At 36.0% G+C, this 19,262-nt stretch overlaps 1 protein-coding gene across 1 annotated transcript; it reads left to right on the plus strand.

The window, feature by feature from the left end:
* Positions 1-339: 339 nt before the first annotated feature.
* On the plus strand, positions 340-16,887 carry ORG4 (OBP3-responsive protein 4 (ORG4)). Its single transcript, XM_086434776.1, has 6 exons — positions 340-503; positions 965-1,113; positions 6,317-6,469; positions 14,828-15,003; positions 15,189-15,309; positions 16,352-16,887. Exons 2-5 carry the CDS (start codon positions 982-984, stop codon positions 15,283-15,285), a joined length of 558 nt encoding a protein of 185 aa, XP_086290902.1. The 5' UTR covers positions 340-503; positions 965-981; the 3' UTR covers positions 15,286-15,309; positions 16,352-16,887.
* Positions 16,888-19,262: the final 2,375 nt, after the last annotated feature.

The following is a 19,262-nucleotide window of genomic DNA, read 5'->3' on the forward strand; positions in this document are numbered from 1 at the left end:
AGGATTTCTCTCCATTTCTCTTCACTTTTGGAGAGAAAGAAAACTGACATTTTTTTCTCTCCTCTTCTCTTAAATTTTTTTCTCTTCTCTCCTCACTTAACAATCCAAACAAGAGAAATGGAGAGAAACATTCTCTTCACTTCTCTCCATTTCTCTCAATCCAAACATGGCATAAGAGAAACCGTTTCTTAGTTTCCCTAGTAAGATAACGAGGAAAAATGACTTATTAAGCCTCATCCACCGTCAAAAATATCTCAAGATGTAAAACATTGACCTCGAGATTTGTTACGCTTCTCGAGGATTTTTGCCACATTGGTGGTCGATGAGGCTTAGTAAGGCTAGTCGGACTCATTTCCTAATCAGCCAAAACAAATAAACATTTCATCTCAAATTTCAGACGCAAGCGCTCCTCTCTCGTTCTATCCAAAGCAGAGCAGCATCAGCCGTCCGTACAGGAATCGTATACTCTAGAAATCTATGTTTACGTATCCCACCGTAGAAGGGTACGTATACTCCATGACTTCAAAGACTTGTTCTAGTTCTTATCAGCTTTGGAAGGAAATGATTTGATACTACTGGATGCACCACCACATAAATATGTTCAAATAGATGATGTTGAAACCCTAGAACACACTACCCATTAGAGGGGAGAAATAAAAAGATTGATGTGTTAGGATTATAAATTTGAGTTACTGGGTTGAATTTTAAGAACCCGGAAAGGAATCGGATTTTTTTTAATTAAATTCAATCGTAATCAAGAAGTGGGATGCATTTTTTATTGATTGAAAAATGGATGAATTTGATGTATATTTTTAGTATTATAAATTTAAGTTTCTAGGTTGAATCTTTTTCTTTGTTTTTTTTAAAGAAAAGAATCAACTTTGGTTGAATCAAATTCAATTGCTGTCCCTTTCAAGAAAAAAAAATTCAATTGTTGTTAAGAAGTGGGATGTGTGTTTCACAGTTTTGATTGACTGAAAAATGGAGTCGACTTCGAACAGCGAAGAACCCGCTTCATGGGATGAGCTTTACAACATAAATTTAGTTCCTTCAGAGTTGTTTTTCAAGTTTAGGAAAGACATCCAAGGGTTTCGTGTTGGACTCAATATGGAGGTATAAATTCTACACTGAAACATTCTTGAATTGTTCCTTTCAATTCTATTGCTCGTAATCAGTTTGTTGTTTATATATATTGTTCATGATTGCAGCATTTTTTTTTTTTTTTAATTTCAAAGATGATGTGTTGGTTGTATAGTTTTTTGGGTGGAGTTTGTTTGGGCATATTAAGAACATGGGAGATGTTGGCGATATGTAAAAGATTTTGGATTTTCATAGATAAGTTGATATAAACAAACGATGAAAGTCAAAAGAGGGACACAAATGGGATAAACCTTCTAATGTATTTGATGAAAGTGGAGATGAAGGGGGGGCGACTATATAAATCTTGCTAGTGTTTAATTTGGAGTTTCTAGTGAGCATGAGAATTCACTGACATTACCCATTTCTTATTATTTGATTTAGAGATTTTTTTTCGTTAGTTGATGAGACTAAAGAGGGGTTCAATTTAAAGATAAAACTTTGGAGCATTGCTTTGAAGCCCAAAGAATTTAAAATAAATGAAGAAAAGTTTTTGGAATCGTAACTTTAGCAAGAATACACATGAAAGGAAAAGCCAATAAAAAATGGTGGCCATGAAATAAAACAAAAAGAGCATTTATCCATAAGGATGGAGAAATTGAGGAGGATGTAGCACATCAAATTAAAACTAGATGGGAATGGACACAAAACAGGGAGAGACCCTTTTCAATGAAATTATTTGATTCTTCGCTAGCTCCTATCTTATCTCTTCAGTTTCCGGTAGTTTTAGCTTGGAGAGTGGAGACCAAATGTTCCATCCAAAGCGGGCTTCTTTTCTTGGTAAGCTGTTTTGGACAGAATTCTCACTTTGAATCACTTGATAAAAAGAGGGTTTTCCATGCGTAATTTTTGTTTTCTGTATAAATCAAATGGGGAGCCAGTTGATCATCTTTTGTTTCATGGTCCTTTCACATGAGGGGTCTAGGCTCATTTTCTATCACCATTCTGTGTCTTTTGGGTCTTTCCTAGTTTTACTATATCATATCATTGTTTCAAAGTTGTCATATTAGGGCCTTTTTCCTACAGATAGTATTTTGTAAACCCTATTTCCTTTTCCTATCTCAGAGGATCTAGAATAAAGGAAATATAGTATCTCTGAAGAGAAGGAACAATCCATCCAGGTAGTCATTATCAGTACTCTTGGGTTTATATTTTTGTGGTGTAGCTGTTTTGATGAGTTCAAAGGGAATTTTTTCCAAGGATTTCCTATTCAGATGAGACCTTATATGCTTGGAAATAGGATAGGGACTGTTTTTCTGTTGTATTTAGGATGGTTCTCGTCCACCTTCTTTATGAACAAGTTTAAACTTATTTCAAAAATAAAAATAAAGCTGGATGGTTGAAGGGGAGGTAGGCTTTCTAGAGTACTATATTATCAATGCATCCTAATTAAATTTAAAAAAAAAAAAAAAAATTTAATATGACCCTAGACCTCTAGCTTTAAGGAGTTGAATGTTGGCAATCGAGAGTGTGGCAGAGATGAGGATGTTGAGATGGGTGAGTGGAAAGACTGAATGATAAAATTAGAAAAGAACATATTTCTGGAAATGTAAGAGTGCACTCAATTGATGAAAAAATTAATGAAAAATCAATTGAGATGCTTTGGAAATGTTCAACAAAGACCAATAGAAGGTACATGTAAGTTAAAGTTTCTAAAAGGGTGACAATAAGGCCAAAATGGATATATAGATCTAGTAAGAGAAGATTTTTTAAGACAGTTGAATGAATAAATGACATGATTTTAGATAGAATTGAATGGAAAATTACTGGGGGGAGGGGAGTGATATGGTAAGATTTATTAGGATGAATTTGTAATATCATTATGATATTGAAAGCATTTTAAACATCCTCGTGAAATTGGGTAAACCGGTAAATATTTTGACCCTCACCATCCTAGAATGGGTTGGGGAGCGGTTAACCAAGAAGAACTATATGGTTGTATGACCACTCAAAGAGAATGGAGACAACTTGGTTATTCCATACTAAGGGTACAGGTTTGAGTTTTTATTGGTTTGCAAGTGGTGCATCAATCTTATTTCTTCAAAATCTGGAGTTCTGGATTGCTGAAACAAAAATCTTCACACTTTCTCCTGTCTAAACAAAAAAGAGCAACAGGTGATCATTTTTACTTATTTGTTCCTTAATGAAATATGTGAATCCATCCGTTTTTTTATAGGTAACGAAAGGTGTCCCAACTGTGACAAGCAAGGATTGATCCCGTTGGATGCACACAATCACCACACTAAATCCATCCCACTAGAAAGCTTGTTTCAAAAACAAAAAAGAAAAAGGAAAAATCTATTGAAAAGCTAAGGTGCTGATTGATTCAGCTTCTTAAAACTGCTGTCAGAATCTGCTGTCTGAATTTGAAAAGCTGAAAAACTTGTTTGATAGAGCTTTTTAAAACTGCTGTGCTGTCAGAATCTATTGCCAGAATCTGATAATTATTGTTTGATACAGCTTCTAGAATCTGCTGTTTTAGGGTAAAATGACCAGAATACCCTTCAGGTTGATAGTGCACCCCGAATGCATCAAAAAAATCAGAATACCCCTATAAATATATAATTACACTATATATATATATATATAATAAAATTATAAAAAATTAAAAAAATAATTATTTTAATCTTAAAATGTTTATAATTCTAAACAAAATTATAGAATTCTATAGAAATTTCGACAGCATCTCCTCTTAAAAATAGACATGAAAATTTTCCTGATAAACAAAATACCTATATAATACGCAATCCAACATATTGCACGCAGAATGCATAAAAGATTATCAGAATACCCCTATAAATATATAATTACACTAAATATATATAATTACACCAAAAATTACCAGAATAGTGTACACCCAATCAGATGCATGACCTCCTATGACCTTTCAGCACAAGGTGTGCCTTAGGCACCCTGCATAATAGTCCTAGTTTAATACTTTTAATTGTGGGTTTCATATCGAAACATAAATAAAGTTTCTCTTTTCTCTTCATATCCACCACTGTCACAAAATTTGGTAAATTTTTCAGAAATTTTGGAAAAATTCTGAGTAAGGAATCAACCAATTAAAATGGTGAATTAACAAATTGATCGGTGATTAGTACCCCCACCCTTTTAGCCTCAAAATTTTATCTTCTTCAACCTTCAAATATCAAGAATAGGATAGGTTTTTTAGAGAGGTTGAAGAAACCCAAAAAACATCATTTGTATAATCCCCAAATTCTTGGCTACTATGCCCAATAGTAATTGCTGAACCCGAACTTGGCTACTATGCCCAATAGCAGATCTACAATAATACTATAGAATTTGGGTTTTTGTTTAAGAGAAATATAAATTTCGGTACTTCAAAATAAAATTTCCCACAAAACCACCAAGAAAGAATGAAATTCTTGTCAATTCACACCTGCTAGCATCTAGTATAAGATATTTATGATAAATTTTGGATCAGCTACAACCATAGCAACAAAGTTCAAATTCGAAAACTATTCAACAGGGAGTCAGTTTGATATCATTAGCATAAATCAAATAAAATTCAAAAGAAAAAAAATTCATAGATTATAAAAATAACCTCCCTAAAAGCCCCATCTTGTCATTGTAAATTGATGGTACAATCTGAGCTGAAGTGGGATGGGTAGCAATTAATCGGCAACTCCCTGATTAATTCGTTGATTCTCCAATTTAATCAATCAGACCCTTATTCAGAGAAATTTTCAAATTTTCAGAAAAACACCAAATTTTGTGACAGTGGCTACAAAGCTAAAAAAACTGGGAACCTAAACACACATCAAAAATAAAAAAGTTGAAGAACTTTTTAATTAGACTTAAAATCTCATAAGATCCATTCTAGATTAACATTCATGAATGTTCTAAGATCAACTGAAGTACTGAAATTTTCAATTAACAGATTCCCAAGAATACAATTATCATAATTTCACAATTTTCATTCTAAATTAACCTAATTTAACACTCAAACACACCCTGGATGAACAAAAACATGAAAATATACTCCTTTTTAAACTCTAGCTATGATTAGGGTTTGGAAGACAAATCTAAAAGTATGATAGAAATCAAGCATACTGATCATACCAACAGCTACAGAGATCAAAAAAACCAAATTTGTTTCTGTAGAATTTCAGATATGATTTCAAAAAACAAAAACAAAATTAAAACCAAACCTTTCTAAAGAATTCTGAGCTTACTCAGAGATTGCAAAGAACCCTCATTCAAGAAAGAATCCTTTCGATAGGTAAATTCGAAACCCTAAGAATTAGAGACTTACCTAGATCGTGTTTCGATCGCGAACGGGGTCGTCAATGGCATCGATCATGGTTGCCGTCGTTAAATGAAAACAGGGTCTTCGATGGGTTTAGGTTGAACGAAAATAGCGTCATCGTCGATGGGTTTGGGTTGAACGGAGAGAGAGAGAGAGAGAGAGCGCTGTGTGAGCTCTGTCGACAGAGAAAAGAAGAGAAGAAAGAGAAGAAAACAAGATGAGGGTGTTTGCGTCTTTTCATTTGAGCTGTTTTTCGGTCTTCGCTTCTCCCGCAAACGCGAAAAAAAAAAAGCTCCTCAAACCCGCTTCACATATTTGCGTTTCAAAACGCAATTTAGGGCCGCAAATTTGAAACGCACTTTGAGGTCGTGTTTGATTGAGCTTCAAAACGCAGCTTCTCACCGCAAACGCTAGAAAATCCGCGTTTTGAAGTGCAATCAATCGCCCCCTAAATAAGTGCACATTTAGCTTTTCTCATTTTTATTTTTATTTTTATTTTCTTGTCTTCCCTTTTTGGGTCTGTTTTTTTTATGTTCATGTGTTTGCGTAGGTGGGGGTCGGGGTGGGGGTGGGGGAGGCGGGGGGGTTGCTAAAGATTACTTGACACAGACTCATACATGAATAGGGAAGCCCTTGCTTGAGTTTTTTTTGTTTATGGGTAAGCTGGACTTGAACCCACGACCTCAAAGTTGCCTTGTGTCAAACCATCTGAGCTATGGCTCTAAGCCCAAGCCCTTACTTGATTTGTTTAAGTAGCTAGAGGGACAAAGCTTTTCTTGAGGTTTATTAGTCAGTTCAGTCAGAAAAATGAATATTTTGTTTTAGATTCTAATTATTTTACTATTTCTGGCACATACAAAAGTTGCCTTTAATATCTGATTTCTTGGGTACCCTATTCTGTTTCAGTTCTATAATGCTCCAACCAATGATTATCATGCAAAATTGGTATTAAAGCCTTTAGCTGCTGATCGAAGGTGGAAGTTTATGTATGAGCCCATACATCATGATGTACGACTTCTTTCGAAGAAGATCCCCATAACAAAATTTCTGAATCTCCAGGTTTGATGCTCTAATACTTATCAGTTTTTGCTATCTCCCCCACATATAGGTGTGACTACAAATTTGAATGCACTTATCTTTTCTGAAATAAATAGATGGAAACCCTGTAAACTGTTCATCTTTATATAAATGGATCATTTAATGTGCTCCGTTGATATAGTTATACCTGATCTGGTGATATAGTTGTAATTGCAGAACTCGAGTCACACAGAAATTTGAGGAAAAATTGTAAAGATGTTACTGGTTTACTGAAGTAAAACAACTCAAAATTTCAACAGAGAAAAGGATCATAATTTTCATGGAATGAGTCATTATAGGTCACATATATTTATATGAGAGATTTAATGGGCAGACCTATCTGTTGCATTTTTATTACAAAAACTCCCTAACTTTATCTAGTTTGTTACTCAACAAACCTTGTAGTGGGGCCCTCATCTTTACACAAATTAGATACCTATAATACTCTTAGTTCTTTACATTAATACCTATTATCCTTTTTTATCTTTCAACATCATTCTTTTTTTCTTTTTCTTTTTTTTTTAATATAAGAAAATCCATTCATTTATATAACGAAAAGTTTAGTCGGTCGAGATGGCCAACCAAGTGTGCATATGTTGAATAACTCTTTTTATTTAGTATTTGATGTCTTTTGTCATTTTCTGTCTTTTCACTTATTAGATTTTGTAATCCCTTTAAAGTCTAATTAGGGCTTTGTAATTAATCAAGTTAGATTTCCCTCAATTCAATTTGGTATCAAAGCCTACCCACATCGACCCTTTCTACCTCCATCGACCTCTTCTTTCTTGCTACAAACTCCATCGTCCCTCTCTTCCCTTACATCCATCTTCAACACCTCTAGTCTTTACATTCAAACATCCAACCTATGGGAGTTTTTTTATCGCACCATGCAATAGGAGTGTTAGAATACATTGTAGCCTAGGGCGACCGTGGAGTTGCTATTTTTTATGTGGTTGTTTAGCCAATCAATGGCCATTGGACCATCCACAGAGACTTACGGCAACAGATTCTTGGCTATTTGACATCTACGTGACCTGTGACCACCGCAGAGGGGCTGTTTGGGGCCTGCGACCATAACAGTGGTGTTGTCTGGAGGTTGCGATCACTGCAAATCTGTTTTTGGAGGCTGCTATCACTGCAAATCTGATTTTTGGAGGCTGCGATCACTACAGATCTGATTTTTGGAGGCTACGATCACAACAGCTTGTTGTTTGAAAGTTGCAACAATAGCAAATCTGCTATTTAGAAGCTACAATCACAGCAGCTTTGTTATTTGAGGATTACAACAACCGCAGGATTGCTTCTTGGGGCCTTACGATTGAGTTAATGGGTGTTCAGGTCACCTTCAACAATGTTTGATCACCTTCCACACCTCTTACGATCGTGTATTGCCACTTTTAGGGTGATGTGATCAGTTTCTTATTAGAACTCCCTTCAAACCAAAGCTCATAGACTTTTTTGATGGCTTCCAAGACATCTTCTTCCTCGATCATCGATAATAGTAATGGATCATGAGGTATTCCCTCTCATTCAACCGACCTTCAAGCATCCAAATTACCACCGTGAAATTAGATGGTCCTAATTACCTTCTTTGGGCCGATTGGTGGAAATGTTTATTGGTGGAAAAGGAAAGATTAGTTATCTCACAGGGGTGGACAAACAATCTGTACCGGAAACTATTTATCCCCAATGGTTTGCTAATAACTCTATGGTCCATTCTTGGCTAGTTACATTTATGCAATCACACATTACGGCTGGTTTCATGTTCTCCAAGACCGCAAAATAGATATGGGATTCCGCAAAGAGTATCTACTCGCAGCGTCAAAAACAATATTCAGATATTTAATTTAGAGCGTGAGATTTTCCACCTTTCGCAAGGTGACTCTTTAGTCACCACCTATATATCACAACAACGTGCTCAATGGAAAGAGTTGGCCTTGTATTCCTCGTCTTATGCTTGGAATGACTCTGTTGATGAGGCATTATATGTGTCGATTCTAGATAAGAATCAAGTTTTTCATTTTTTAGTTGGACTCCGGGATGACTTTGAGTGTGCGAGAGTTCATTTATTGGGTATGGATCATTTTCCGTCCCTACAGACTGCGTATTCTTATGCCTTAACTAATGAGAGTAGTCGTACAACTATCCTACCCCTCTTTAGGAGACCATTCTGCTATGTTTGCTCGCATACCTTCTCCACAGCTTTCCAGCAAATCTCTGCCTCGACGTCAACGACACAAGTGTGATCATTGTGGAAAGTTGGGTCACGTGAAAACCCAATGCTATGCACTTCATGGTCGTTCTAATCAGCAACGTCAACTGTCTGACTGATCCTCAGCTCATGTTGTTTCTCAGTAGACTATTGATCAGACATTCCCTTCAACTACTACCTCCCCATCGGAGTTGGTATCTATGTCCCAGGCTAAGCTTGACAAGTTCAGGAAATTCTTCAATCAAATGGAGACTTCATCTCAGCTAGTTTCTACTTTTGCTCACTCAAGTACTTTTGCATCTGCATACAGTGTTTCCATCACTTTCTCACCATGGATCATTGATTCTGGTGCCTCAGATAACATGACCGGTACGTCCTCCCTATTCAAAACCTATAATATTTGCTCTGGTAATCGCAAGGTTCGTCTTGCTGATAGTTCTTTATCTTCTATTATTGGTCAATGTCATTTTTCTGTTACACCTTCTTTATCTTTAACTAATACACTGCATGTTCCTCAACTTACTACTAATCTTATTTCTGTTAGTAACATTATCAAACATTTGAATTGCAGTGTAATCTTTTATCTCTCTCATTGCGTCTTTCAAGATATGGAATCAAAGAAGATGATTGGCACTGGACGTGAAGTGAATGGCTTGTATCTCTTGGACAAGCCTGTTTACCTACCAATCATTCTGTTTCTCAGCTTAATAGTAATAGTCAGTTTAATAAGACACTTGTAATGTGTTGACACTTATACTTAGCTCATATTTCCTTTAGATATTTGAACCACATGTTTCCGGCTTTATTTAATAATACAAATTTGCTTGATTTTTCTTGTGAAACTTTTCAATTAGCTAAATATGTTTGTTCTAATTATCCTGTTTGCTCTGTTTGACCTAATTTACTATAATGTGTGGGGTCTTTCTCCTGTCACATCCACTCTTGGTTTTCGTTATTTTTTCCTATTCATCAATGACCACTTGGATCTATCTTATGAAACATAAGAGTGAAGTATATGGGATATTCAAGTAATTTCTTGTTCATACCTAGTTTGGTCGCACCATCAAGATTTTTCGTTCTAATCATGGTACCGAATACACCTATAATAAGGTATTGAATTTTTTTTTAGAGTCTGGCATTGAGCATCAAATGTCTAATGTTAAGACCCCTCAGTAGAATGGTCGATCAGAATAGAAAAATCGTCATATTCTGGAATTAGCTTGTACCCTCTGTATCGACATGAGCGTACCACAATCCTATTGGGTCAATGCAGTTCTTACTGCGGTTTACCTTATTAATCAGATCCCCTCCCGAGTTCTTCAGTTTGTCACTCATTTCTTTAAGCTCCATCCAGATCGTCCCGTGTTTTCCCTTTCTCCGCGTGTGTTTGTTTTATTCAAATCCTTGTTCATACTCACACTAAACTTGACCCTAAGGTTGTAAAATGTATATTTTAGGTTATTCTTCTACCCAAAAAAGATATCGTTGCTATCATCCTCTCTCTCGACTGCGTTTTATTTCTCGGGATATCTCTTTCTTTGAGCATATCCCATACTACACTGGGTCAGTTGGCATTCAATCTGAGTAGTTTCCTCTAGATTCCCTTGATGATGACCCATCTTCCTTGTTATTTCCTCTTCCCATGCATGTTCCTCCTTCTATTTCTCTTGTCAGTTTGTCACCTTCTCACTTGCAGGTTTACTCTCGACGGCCACAAGATACTACCATCATTTCTATGCTAGACCAAGTCTACTTCTTACTGTCCCTTGTGACGATCGTCCCATCGCCACTTGTAAGGGTAAGCACACTTGTACTTATCCCATTTCTATTATGTATCTGATTCCGTTCTCTCACCTTCCTATCGGAGTTTTCTTGCTTTTGTTTCTATTGTTTCACTTCCTACTACGGTTGCAGATGATATTGCTGATCCTAAGTGACAAGCAGCTATGCTTGATGAATTGAATGCTTTGAAAAAACTCAGACTTAGAAACTAGTTCCTTTTCCGCCTAAGAGGAAAGCTGTGGAATGTCGATTGGTGTTTACCATTAAGCATAACCCTGATGGTTCTAATGCTTGTTATAAGTCCCGTCTGGTGGCCGAAGGGTATGCTCAAACTTATGGGATTGACTACCAGGAGACATTTGCTCCTGTTGTCAAGATGACCACCATTCGAGTTCTTTTTTCTATTGCTACTATCAGAGTGTGGCATCTTTTTCAGTTAGATGTCAAGAATGCATTTCTTAATGGTGATCTTCAAGAAGAAATCTATATGGTCTAATCTCCTAGTTTTCTTGCAGCTGCCTCTTCTGGACATGTCTGTCGTCTTCGCCATTTTCTTTATGGACTGAAGCAGTCTCCTCGCACATGATCTAAGCACTTTACTAAGGTCATGCATCAATTTGATTTCATTAGAGTTCTGATGATCATATTATTTTCCTGCATCATTCTCAGGGAAAAATAGTCGTTCTAATTGTTTATATGGATGATATGTCCTTACTGGAGATGATTGTGATTGTATTGCAGAGGTAAAATCTTACTTAGGACATCAATTTGAAATTAAAGACCTTAGGCATTTTCGTTATTTTTTAGGAATTGAGGTTACGCGATCCCATTCTAGTATTTTTATCTTTCAGCGTAAATATATCCTTGATTTACTCAGTGCCTCTGGTCAGCTTGGTTCTCGTCCCGTCAATACTCTTATTGAGCAGAATCATAGGTTGGTTGATTCTGAGGGAAAGTGTTTACTATATATTGGCCAGTATCAGTGTCTCGTGGGAAAATTGATCTACTTGTATATGATTCGTCTCGACATTGCCTATGTTGTTAGTGTTGTAAGTCAGTTTATACACTCTCATTGTACATTTCATCATACTATTGTCAATCGTATTCTTAGATATCTTAAGAGATCCTGGTCAAGGTATTTTGTATAGTAATCATGGCCATCTTTATGTTGAGGCATGGACTGATGTAGTTTATGCTGATTCAGTAACTGATAGACGGTCCACTTCTGGGTACTGTACCAAAGTTGGTGGCAACTTGGTAACTTGGCGTAGTAAGAAGCAAGATGTGATTTCTCGATCAAGTGCTTCGTCAGAATACAGAGCTATGGCCATTGGAGTGTTTGCATTGTTGTGGCTCAAGACCTTACTAGTTGATTTGTGTCTTCCAATGACAACCCCATTTTCATTATATTGTAATCAGCGATTAATATAGCAGCAAATCCAATTCAGCATGACAGAACGAAACATATCAAAGTTGATCGACATTTCATTAAAGAGAAGATTATTTTTGGGCAAATTTGTACTCCTTTTGTTCCTACATCCCAGCAACTTGCAAATATTCTTATCAAAGGTGTTAGCAAAACCGCCTTTGAAGGTATCTTGTCCAAGTTGGGCGTTGTCGATATCCACGCACCAGCTTGAGGGGGGAGTGTTGAATAACTCTTTTTATTTAGTATTTTATGTCTTTTGTCATTTTCTATCACTTATTAGATTTTGTAATCCCTTTAAAGCCTAATTAGGCCAACCAAGTGTGCATTAGATACAGGTGATTAATTTTTAACAATACAGCATACGCCTTCCCAACTAAATACACTTTCAACCACAAAAACAGCAGCCCTAAAAATGAAAGCACCAGCAGCCGGATATCCAGAGATTTATCCTCGAAGATTCTCCTAGTACGCTGCAACCAAATGCCCCAACAGGCTGCAATATGAGTAATACTCCAAACAATTCTTTTTGGTCCGGAGAAAGACCTCCCCATATACATCCATGCCTCAAATAGAGACTTCACTGACCTTGGAAGGCTGCTGGAAACACCAAACAAATTGAGAAAATGATACCACACCTCAGATGCAACTTTGCAGTGCAAAAGCACACAGTCCACTGATTCTGCGTCGTTAAAGCACGAGGGACAGCAACTTGCTCCACAGAAGCCTCTATGCATGAGAAGGTCCATAGTCTGAATTCTATCATGAACAGCCGTCCAACTAAAAAATGCTGCTTTCAATGGCATTCTCGGTCCCCATACCACTACCTCTGAGAAGTTTGTTTGATCAACATTGACAAGAGAATAACAGCAATAACTAACCGTGAAAGCCAAATCACCTCACTCCTTTCAACATCATTCTGTCTGAATGAGGGCATTATAGGTATTGAATCATTTTAAAAGATGCATGTCCCACTCCAAGGTTTGTTTGTTAAAGGAAGAAAAACACTATCCGCACTAAGTTGGTAAGGAAACTTTCCGTGCTAGGTTTCCTTACCACATCAATTTTTGGCATCCAAAAACATGATCTGATGCCACAGGGTTTTGAAGGAAATCTAGAAGGCTGTGAAGTTGGATTGCCAATGTGATAATCTAGATGGCCCAACGACCCTTAGCAAGATTTGAAATCTTACTAACCTGGGCAAGCTGGCCTCTGTTCATAAGGTAAGGTTTGTTGAGTAACAAACTTGTTAAAGCAAAGGGAGTTTTTGTAATAAAAATGCAATAGATAGGTATGCCCGGTAAATCTCTCTAGTTGTTTATCATAAATTGACATGCACATAGAATGACGGTTGAAGTGCTAGATTGGTTTCATTCCCTCTATTCTACCTGACATGCTCTATGGGAAATGATTCCTAATTGTAATAGCAGTTTAGAGGTGTAGAAGTCGAACAAAATAAAGAAGATTTTTTTGTGAGGTTTCTATTCAAGTTTTACTAGTGTTTTTTTTTTCGCTTTTTTCATCCACATTATCTACTCAGAAAATTGTATAAACACAATAAGGCATAATACAAGCTGACATCATGCCAAACTAAAGAAACAGAAGGGGTTAAAGATTGAAAAAGTAATAAATCAACATCCAACTAAGGAAAAAAAAAAAACTAGCCAAGGTTCAAGGCACGCACAAATGATACTTGCCTGAGACAATCCAAGTGGATTTTGATCTTAATCCAAGGTCATGGGATTCTCAACTTATTTCTTGACAATGTATCCACTTACAGAAAAGTCATATAGGCTTAGCTAATATAACATCAGTTACAAGGACTTGACATGCTTGGTTTCTACCTCTTGATAGAGTTTAACAAAGAAATACGATTCATTTTTATTGGGCCATGTTTTTTATATCTTAATATGCTGAATAAAAGGAGGAGGGAGACTCTTCCAAAGGCCAAAAATCTGTCACTCTCCCTTTATGGCTCTTCTTGTGATTCTTGCAGTGTCACCCAGTGAAGTGGTAAAGTCTGTGTATGTGGTAATACCATAATTGGGCTCAAAGGCCCACCTTCACACTTAAACTTATATATATACATGATTTTACAATATGGCAAGAAATTTTTGTACAATTATGCCTTTCGAAATTGCTAAATTGTAGCATAAAGATGGTGTATATCAGCAGCTTTGGGCATCAGAATCTCTTGTAGGAAAGAGACATTCTACAGTCATGTTAGTGAAAATGTAATTTTCTAGTATATGGGCAAATAAAACACTTTTGACGAGGTTAAAGTGGTCAAATTTTAAAATATTTCACTGATAAGTTACATATTATAGAATCATAATTGTTAAATACCAATCCTTGTAAAATAATTTATCCTGATGAATTTTGTAAATTAATTTTCCTGTACCTAACAAATAATTCACTTTGGATTCTGTTGGATGTTGAATTTAAAAATATTGTACATTAATAATTTCAATGATTGTAAAATCATAACTGTGAAAATTTCTCCATTTAAAAACTTTATCTGAGTAGTGTCTTTTTTTTTTTCTAATACAAAGACTAATTTTCTCGAACATAGACAATTAAATCTCTTTGGATAATATAAAAAATCACTAAACTAAAAAACTTTACTGACAATTTGAAAACTTTACACCGATAAAAATATAATTTCAAATTTACACTGTGAATGAAAAGTTTTAATCACTTTTGTTTTTCTAGAATTTAGATAAATAAATCACTTTTATTATGTTAAACTTATTGAAGTAAAAAAGTATGTCATATACTTATGGGCCAAAGATGTGGTATGTTGGTATTATTTGTACTTCAGAAGTAGCCCTCAGCTTCATTTGTTTTAATTCAATAGAACTCCCTTTTAGTGCAGAACAAGTATCTGTGATAGTGAAGGTCATATTCTTGAGATATGCAGGTAGGTGTAGGCCACAGTTTTCAGTTGCATGCAACTGGGTGGAAATGGAAGCTATCAACATGTTTGGGTGGTGATGGTATTTCACGGATTCAAAACAAGACATCACTTGGTTTGTTTCCTGGAATGGATTTGCGGTTCGGGTGGAGGGCAGAATATGTCCTTCCCGAGGTTCATGGGTGAGTTCCTTGACCTTCTTCTACATTCACCTTAGAGGAAACTATTGGAACATATTTTGAAGTTAATGGCGGCTTCATACACTAACCCTTAGAATTTCAGCGTACAGAAATCTTAAAGATTTCAATAAATAATCACTCGATGTCTGCTTCTATAAGAATGCATTAACTTATTTTTCGTCATTCAGGGCTTTGGGCACAGAAGAACCGATGTTTAAGTTGGACTCTGGACGATTGCAAGCATCACTAGACAGAGTGGAGGCAATTTTTACCCATACAACTTGACTTTTTACCTGTTGAATGCATCAGGTTTGCCTCTTTTTCTATCGATTATCTTTGAATCTACAGTTTGGTTGGATAATTCTAACGTACAGCTCCAAGTTTTCAAATTGATGACATCCCCCCTCCCCCGACCTTGATTTTCTGTGAGAGAATAACAAAAAGCAACCAAATTGCCATCATCATCATCAATCTCTTGCCAAAATCCCTTCATTTCTCCCCCCAGTGCCCATTGTCTTCAACTTCCAGGATAACTTTTTTATTTTTGAACTTATTGAACATCTTCAACAACTTCAATCTCTTGCTAAAAACACTTCATTTTCTTCCCAAACTCCAACATATTCAACCTTCCCAAAATCTCTATCCTTGCTGAAGCATGAAGGTGGTGGAATCTAGAGTTGAAGAATAAGGTAAAAATCATTAACCACCCCCCCCCCCCCCCCCCCCCCCCTCCTCCTCCTCCTCCTCCTTTCCTTTCTTCCTTCTTTCTTCTGGCAAGAGGCCGAAGACAAGGGAATTTCAGTCATTTTCATTGCTTTCTCAAAGTAGACCACCATCAGTGTAGTATGTCAATCAGTTTGAAAATCTAGGGGTTCTCAAAATTACCCCTTTTTTAGAGCAGCTGTTGGCACCCCAACTTTTACTTATTACACCCCAACTAAAAATAAAGAAAATAAGTATATGGTTGAGAGTAAGTAAAACTTGGGTTGCCAATAGAAACTATGTTTCATTTTTTTTTTTTTAACTAGATTTTTATTTTTTGGTTTTAAGATTTTATGAGCCTAAACATAATTGTAAACAACTACTGAAATTGTTGAACAAGTGTTATAATGTTTTCTAATGGTCAGATAATAATTCAAGCCTTTGTAATGATTGAATGGGGTGTTTTAATTTATAATTGGGGTGAAATAATTTAAGAAATTGGGGTGTAATAAGTAAAAGTTGGGGTGCCAATAGCATCGTGATTTTTTTCTTTTTTCCAGCTAACCATTGTTAACAGCCCAAATGCTTTAGATCAGCTGATGAGATGAACTTAATTGAAACCTGTTCATTCTTTTTTCATTACTTTCAGCATAATGACAGAGAACTGAAAAGGATTGCAACGACCATCAGAAGGGGTAGGTGATTCTTGCGGTCTCTTTATCATTCTCATGCGACGAAGATGTGATCAATAGTAGGAGTTGAAGGGACAAAGAGCATGACAGATCCTTGTAAATGTTTCTTTAGTTAATTTTCACTTTGAAATTTTAACAAAGATGATGCTTCTATTATCCAAGAACAACAGCTACACCGAGAGATGAACAATTAAAACTTATAAATGACAACAATAAAGCCTTGTCGTAGAGATTTGGAGTCGTAAATCTTCTTTTCTTACATTCAGTTTTGTCCTAAAACGTAGTCCTTTAGAGTTTGGTTTGATTCTTTCTAGAGCCGTGTTTTATTGTTCTTGAGAGAGTTCAAATTCTTTTGGATATTTTCTTCACTCTCTTAGGACTTCAACTAGAACATTTCTTGTAATCGGGACTGTAATCTCGCCTATTATTAGAACTACACTTTTATTTTCTCGAATGCATTCATTTCTTGTTCTATATTTATTAATTTTTTTCATTCATTTATCTCAATATATTCATCTTTACTATGCTCAATTTAGTAACATAATGCTTCTTGACAAAAGAAAAAGAAAAAATCTAACCTTATTAGGTATAACAGCATCTTTTTATGTATATATTAGATACCCCCCCCCCCCCCCCCAAAAAAAAAAAAAAAATCATCAATTTCAATCCTTGATTTATTTGGCTGTCTGGGTAGAAATTTTAGCAATTGAAGAAATTATAGTAATTAATCAAATCCTTAAAAGTGTTGTTGGGGTTTTTGACTAAAGGTTGAATACTTTGATCAATTCTTGTTAGTCTCTAACATAAGCTCGTAGTCAAGTAGTATTGTCATCCGTTTGTAAATGCAGGGGTTTCTCTCCCCCCACCCAAAATAAAGAACACAGCCCAAATCTGGCCAAAAGCTGAAGAGTAGGGTATTTTGGTCAATTTTTGTTTAGTCTCTCACAGAAGACTGCAGTCAAATGGTAATGTCAACAGTTTGTAAATGCAGGGGTATTTCTCAAATATTCACCAAAATCATTCCTCCCCTCTCCCCTCAAAAAATAATAATAATAATTAAAAAACAAATGTGGAACATTGAAGGGTGCTAGTGGTTCGTGCTAGCTCGATTAAAACTGGGCCAATGAAGCAAGTATGGATCAAATAACATATTCTATAGGGTATATTTGATTGCTTGTGGAAATTCATTTTCTATGGAAAATCATTTTTTCCGTGGAAAATCACATTTGTCATGTGTTCTATTTTTTCCATGAAAAATATACCACCATCTTCGTCAAAAAATCTAACAAAGGTTAGATTTCATTTTTCCATCTATACAATCACAAAATGTAATACACCCATAGAGTCCATCCTCAAATTAAAATTTTAATCTCTCTCCCCTTCTTCCAAATACCATCATCACTTTCACCGCCTTCGACGGTCATGCTCTGCTCTTTTGATTTTTTTTTTTCCTTGGATTTTGTAGATGCAATTAAATAATGGACTTCGATTTTTCCACCCTACCCATTTTTTCATGGATTTCAAAATCCGTGGAAATGAATTTTCCTACTATCAAACAAACCCTTAAGAGATTCATATTTTAGATTGATATTGTGTGGTCAAATCTGATGGTCCAGGATCAAATTGCATTGGTTTTCATAATCACTAATTTTTTCAAACCAGTTCTGAATCTATCTATAAATGCAATCAAACATATGGATGGCAAATACCATTTTCCATGAAAAATGGTTTTCCACCGTATTTTCCATTTGCAATCAAACATACCCTAAGAGAGAGAAATAACAAAAAGGGGCAGTTATTGCAACATAGATTTACTATCTCCACCCTAGTTAATATTTGGTATACCCTATATTTTCAAATTAATGACATGCCCCTTGACTTTAGTCTTCTTAAAAAGACCAACACAAATTGACATAAACTCCCTCATCCTTGACCCCTTTATCCTTCTCCCAAAAAATTAAAAATAAAAAGTCTTCAAACTCCTTAAGCTCTGGAGTGAATATTTCTAATTTATTCAACCACATTTTCAATCCGTAGTGACAATGTATTGCTTCAACTTCCCCAAAAGGTCTATCTTGTTCTTTAGGTTTTAAGGTTGAAGGTTAAAGAATTTACTGATACAGGTTGAAAATTACTAATTCATGAGAGAAACGGAGGTTGTTTGGTAAAAAGGTGTTGAAGGTAAGGGCACTATGTCATTTTCAGTCTCTCAGTGAAGACTGCAGTCAAGGGATCATCTCATCAGTTAGAAAACACAGGTGGTCATCTCAAATATAAAGCAAAACCCAAAGTGGGGCATGTTTAAATTTACTCTCTTAATGTGGAGACCAATGTAAGCTCACCTTGCTCTTCCTGTACCTTCTGGTGGTTACTGAAATAAAAATTATAGTGAAGAAACCCTTTAATGGTACCCTGTGATGAACCCCGGAAAAGTATTATTGTCTACGAACTGAGTGGGCCCAGACCTGCCACACCCCATTGTCCATATTGATGTTCACACTGCTTTGGAAAAAATTTGATTCCAAGCAAAGGACACTGTCTGCACAGCCCACTTAATAAGATCACAAGTGGCAGCACCCCCTTAAGGACTGTCAGTGTCAGCATCTTTGTAAGGCGTACTACTATGGTCCAGCTGAGCTCTGGCATGCAGTCCCTCAACATTATTGTTCAACAAGCAAGACAGGTCCTTTAATCAAAGTAGGGGCACATGATGGCTCTCAAACCCAGATTCGGACACTAATGCATGTGGGTTCCTACTCCACAAAGGATTTTAAGAGCTGTTGCTTTGGATCGTTTGGGTACCCACTTGACCGAATTGACTCTGTTAGGACAAGTCAATTCTTTCAAAATGGATTTGATTTTTCATAT

This window comes from Akebia trifoliata, chromosome 1, assembly GCF_017979445.1.
Source record: "Akebia trifoliata isolate Shusen 1 chromosome 1, ASM1797944v1, whole genome shotgun sequence".
Taxonomy (NCBI): Eukaryota; Viridiplantae; Streptophyta; class Magnoliopsida; order Ranunculales; family Lardizabalaceae; genus Akebia; species Akebia trifoliata.

Bases quoted from the DNA above. Each gene is read 5' to 3' on its own strand.
- ORG4 (XM_086434776.1), top strand. From the start codon at position 982: ATGGAGTCGACTTCGAACAGCGAAGAACCCGCTTCATGGGATGAGCTT. The intron at 1,114-6,316 runs GTATAAATTCTA...ATTCTGTTTCAG, and splicing joins GTGTTGGACTCAATATGGAG to TTCTATAATGCTCCAACCAA. The intron at 6,470-14,827 runs GTTTGATGCTCT...TGAGATATGCAG, and splicing joins CAAAATTTCTGAATCTCCAG to GTAGGTGTAGGCCACAGTTT.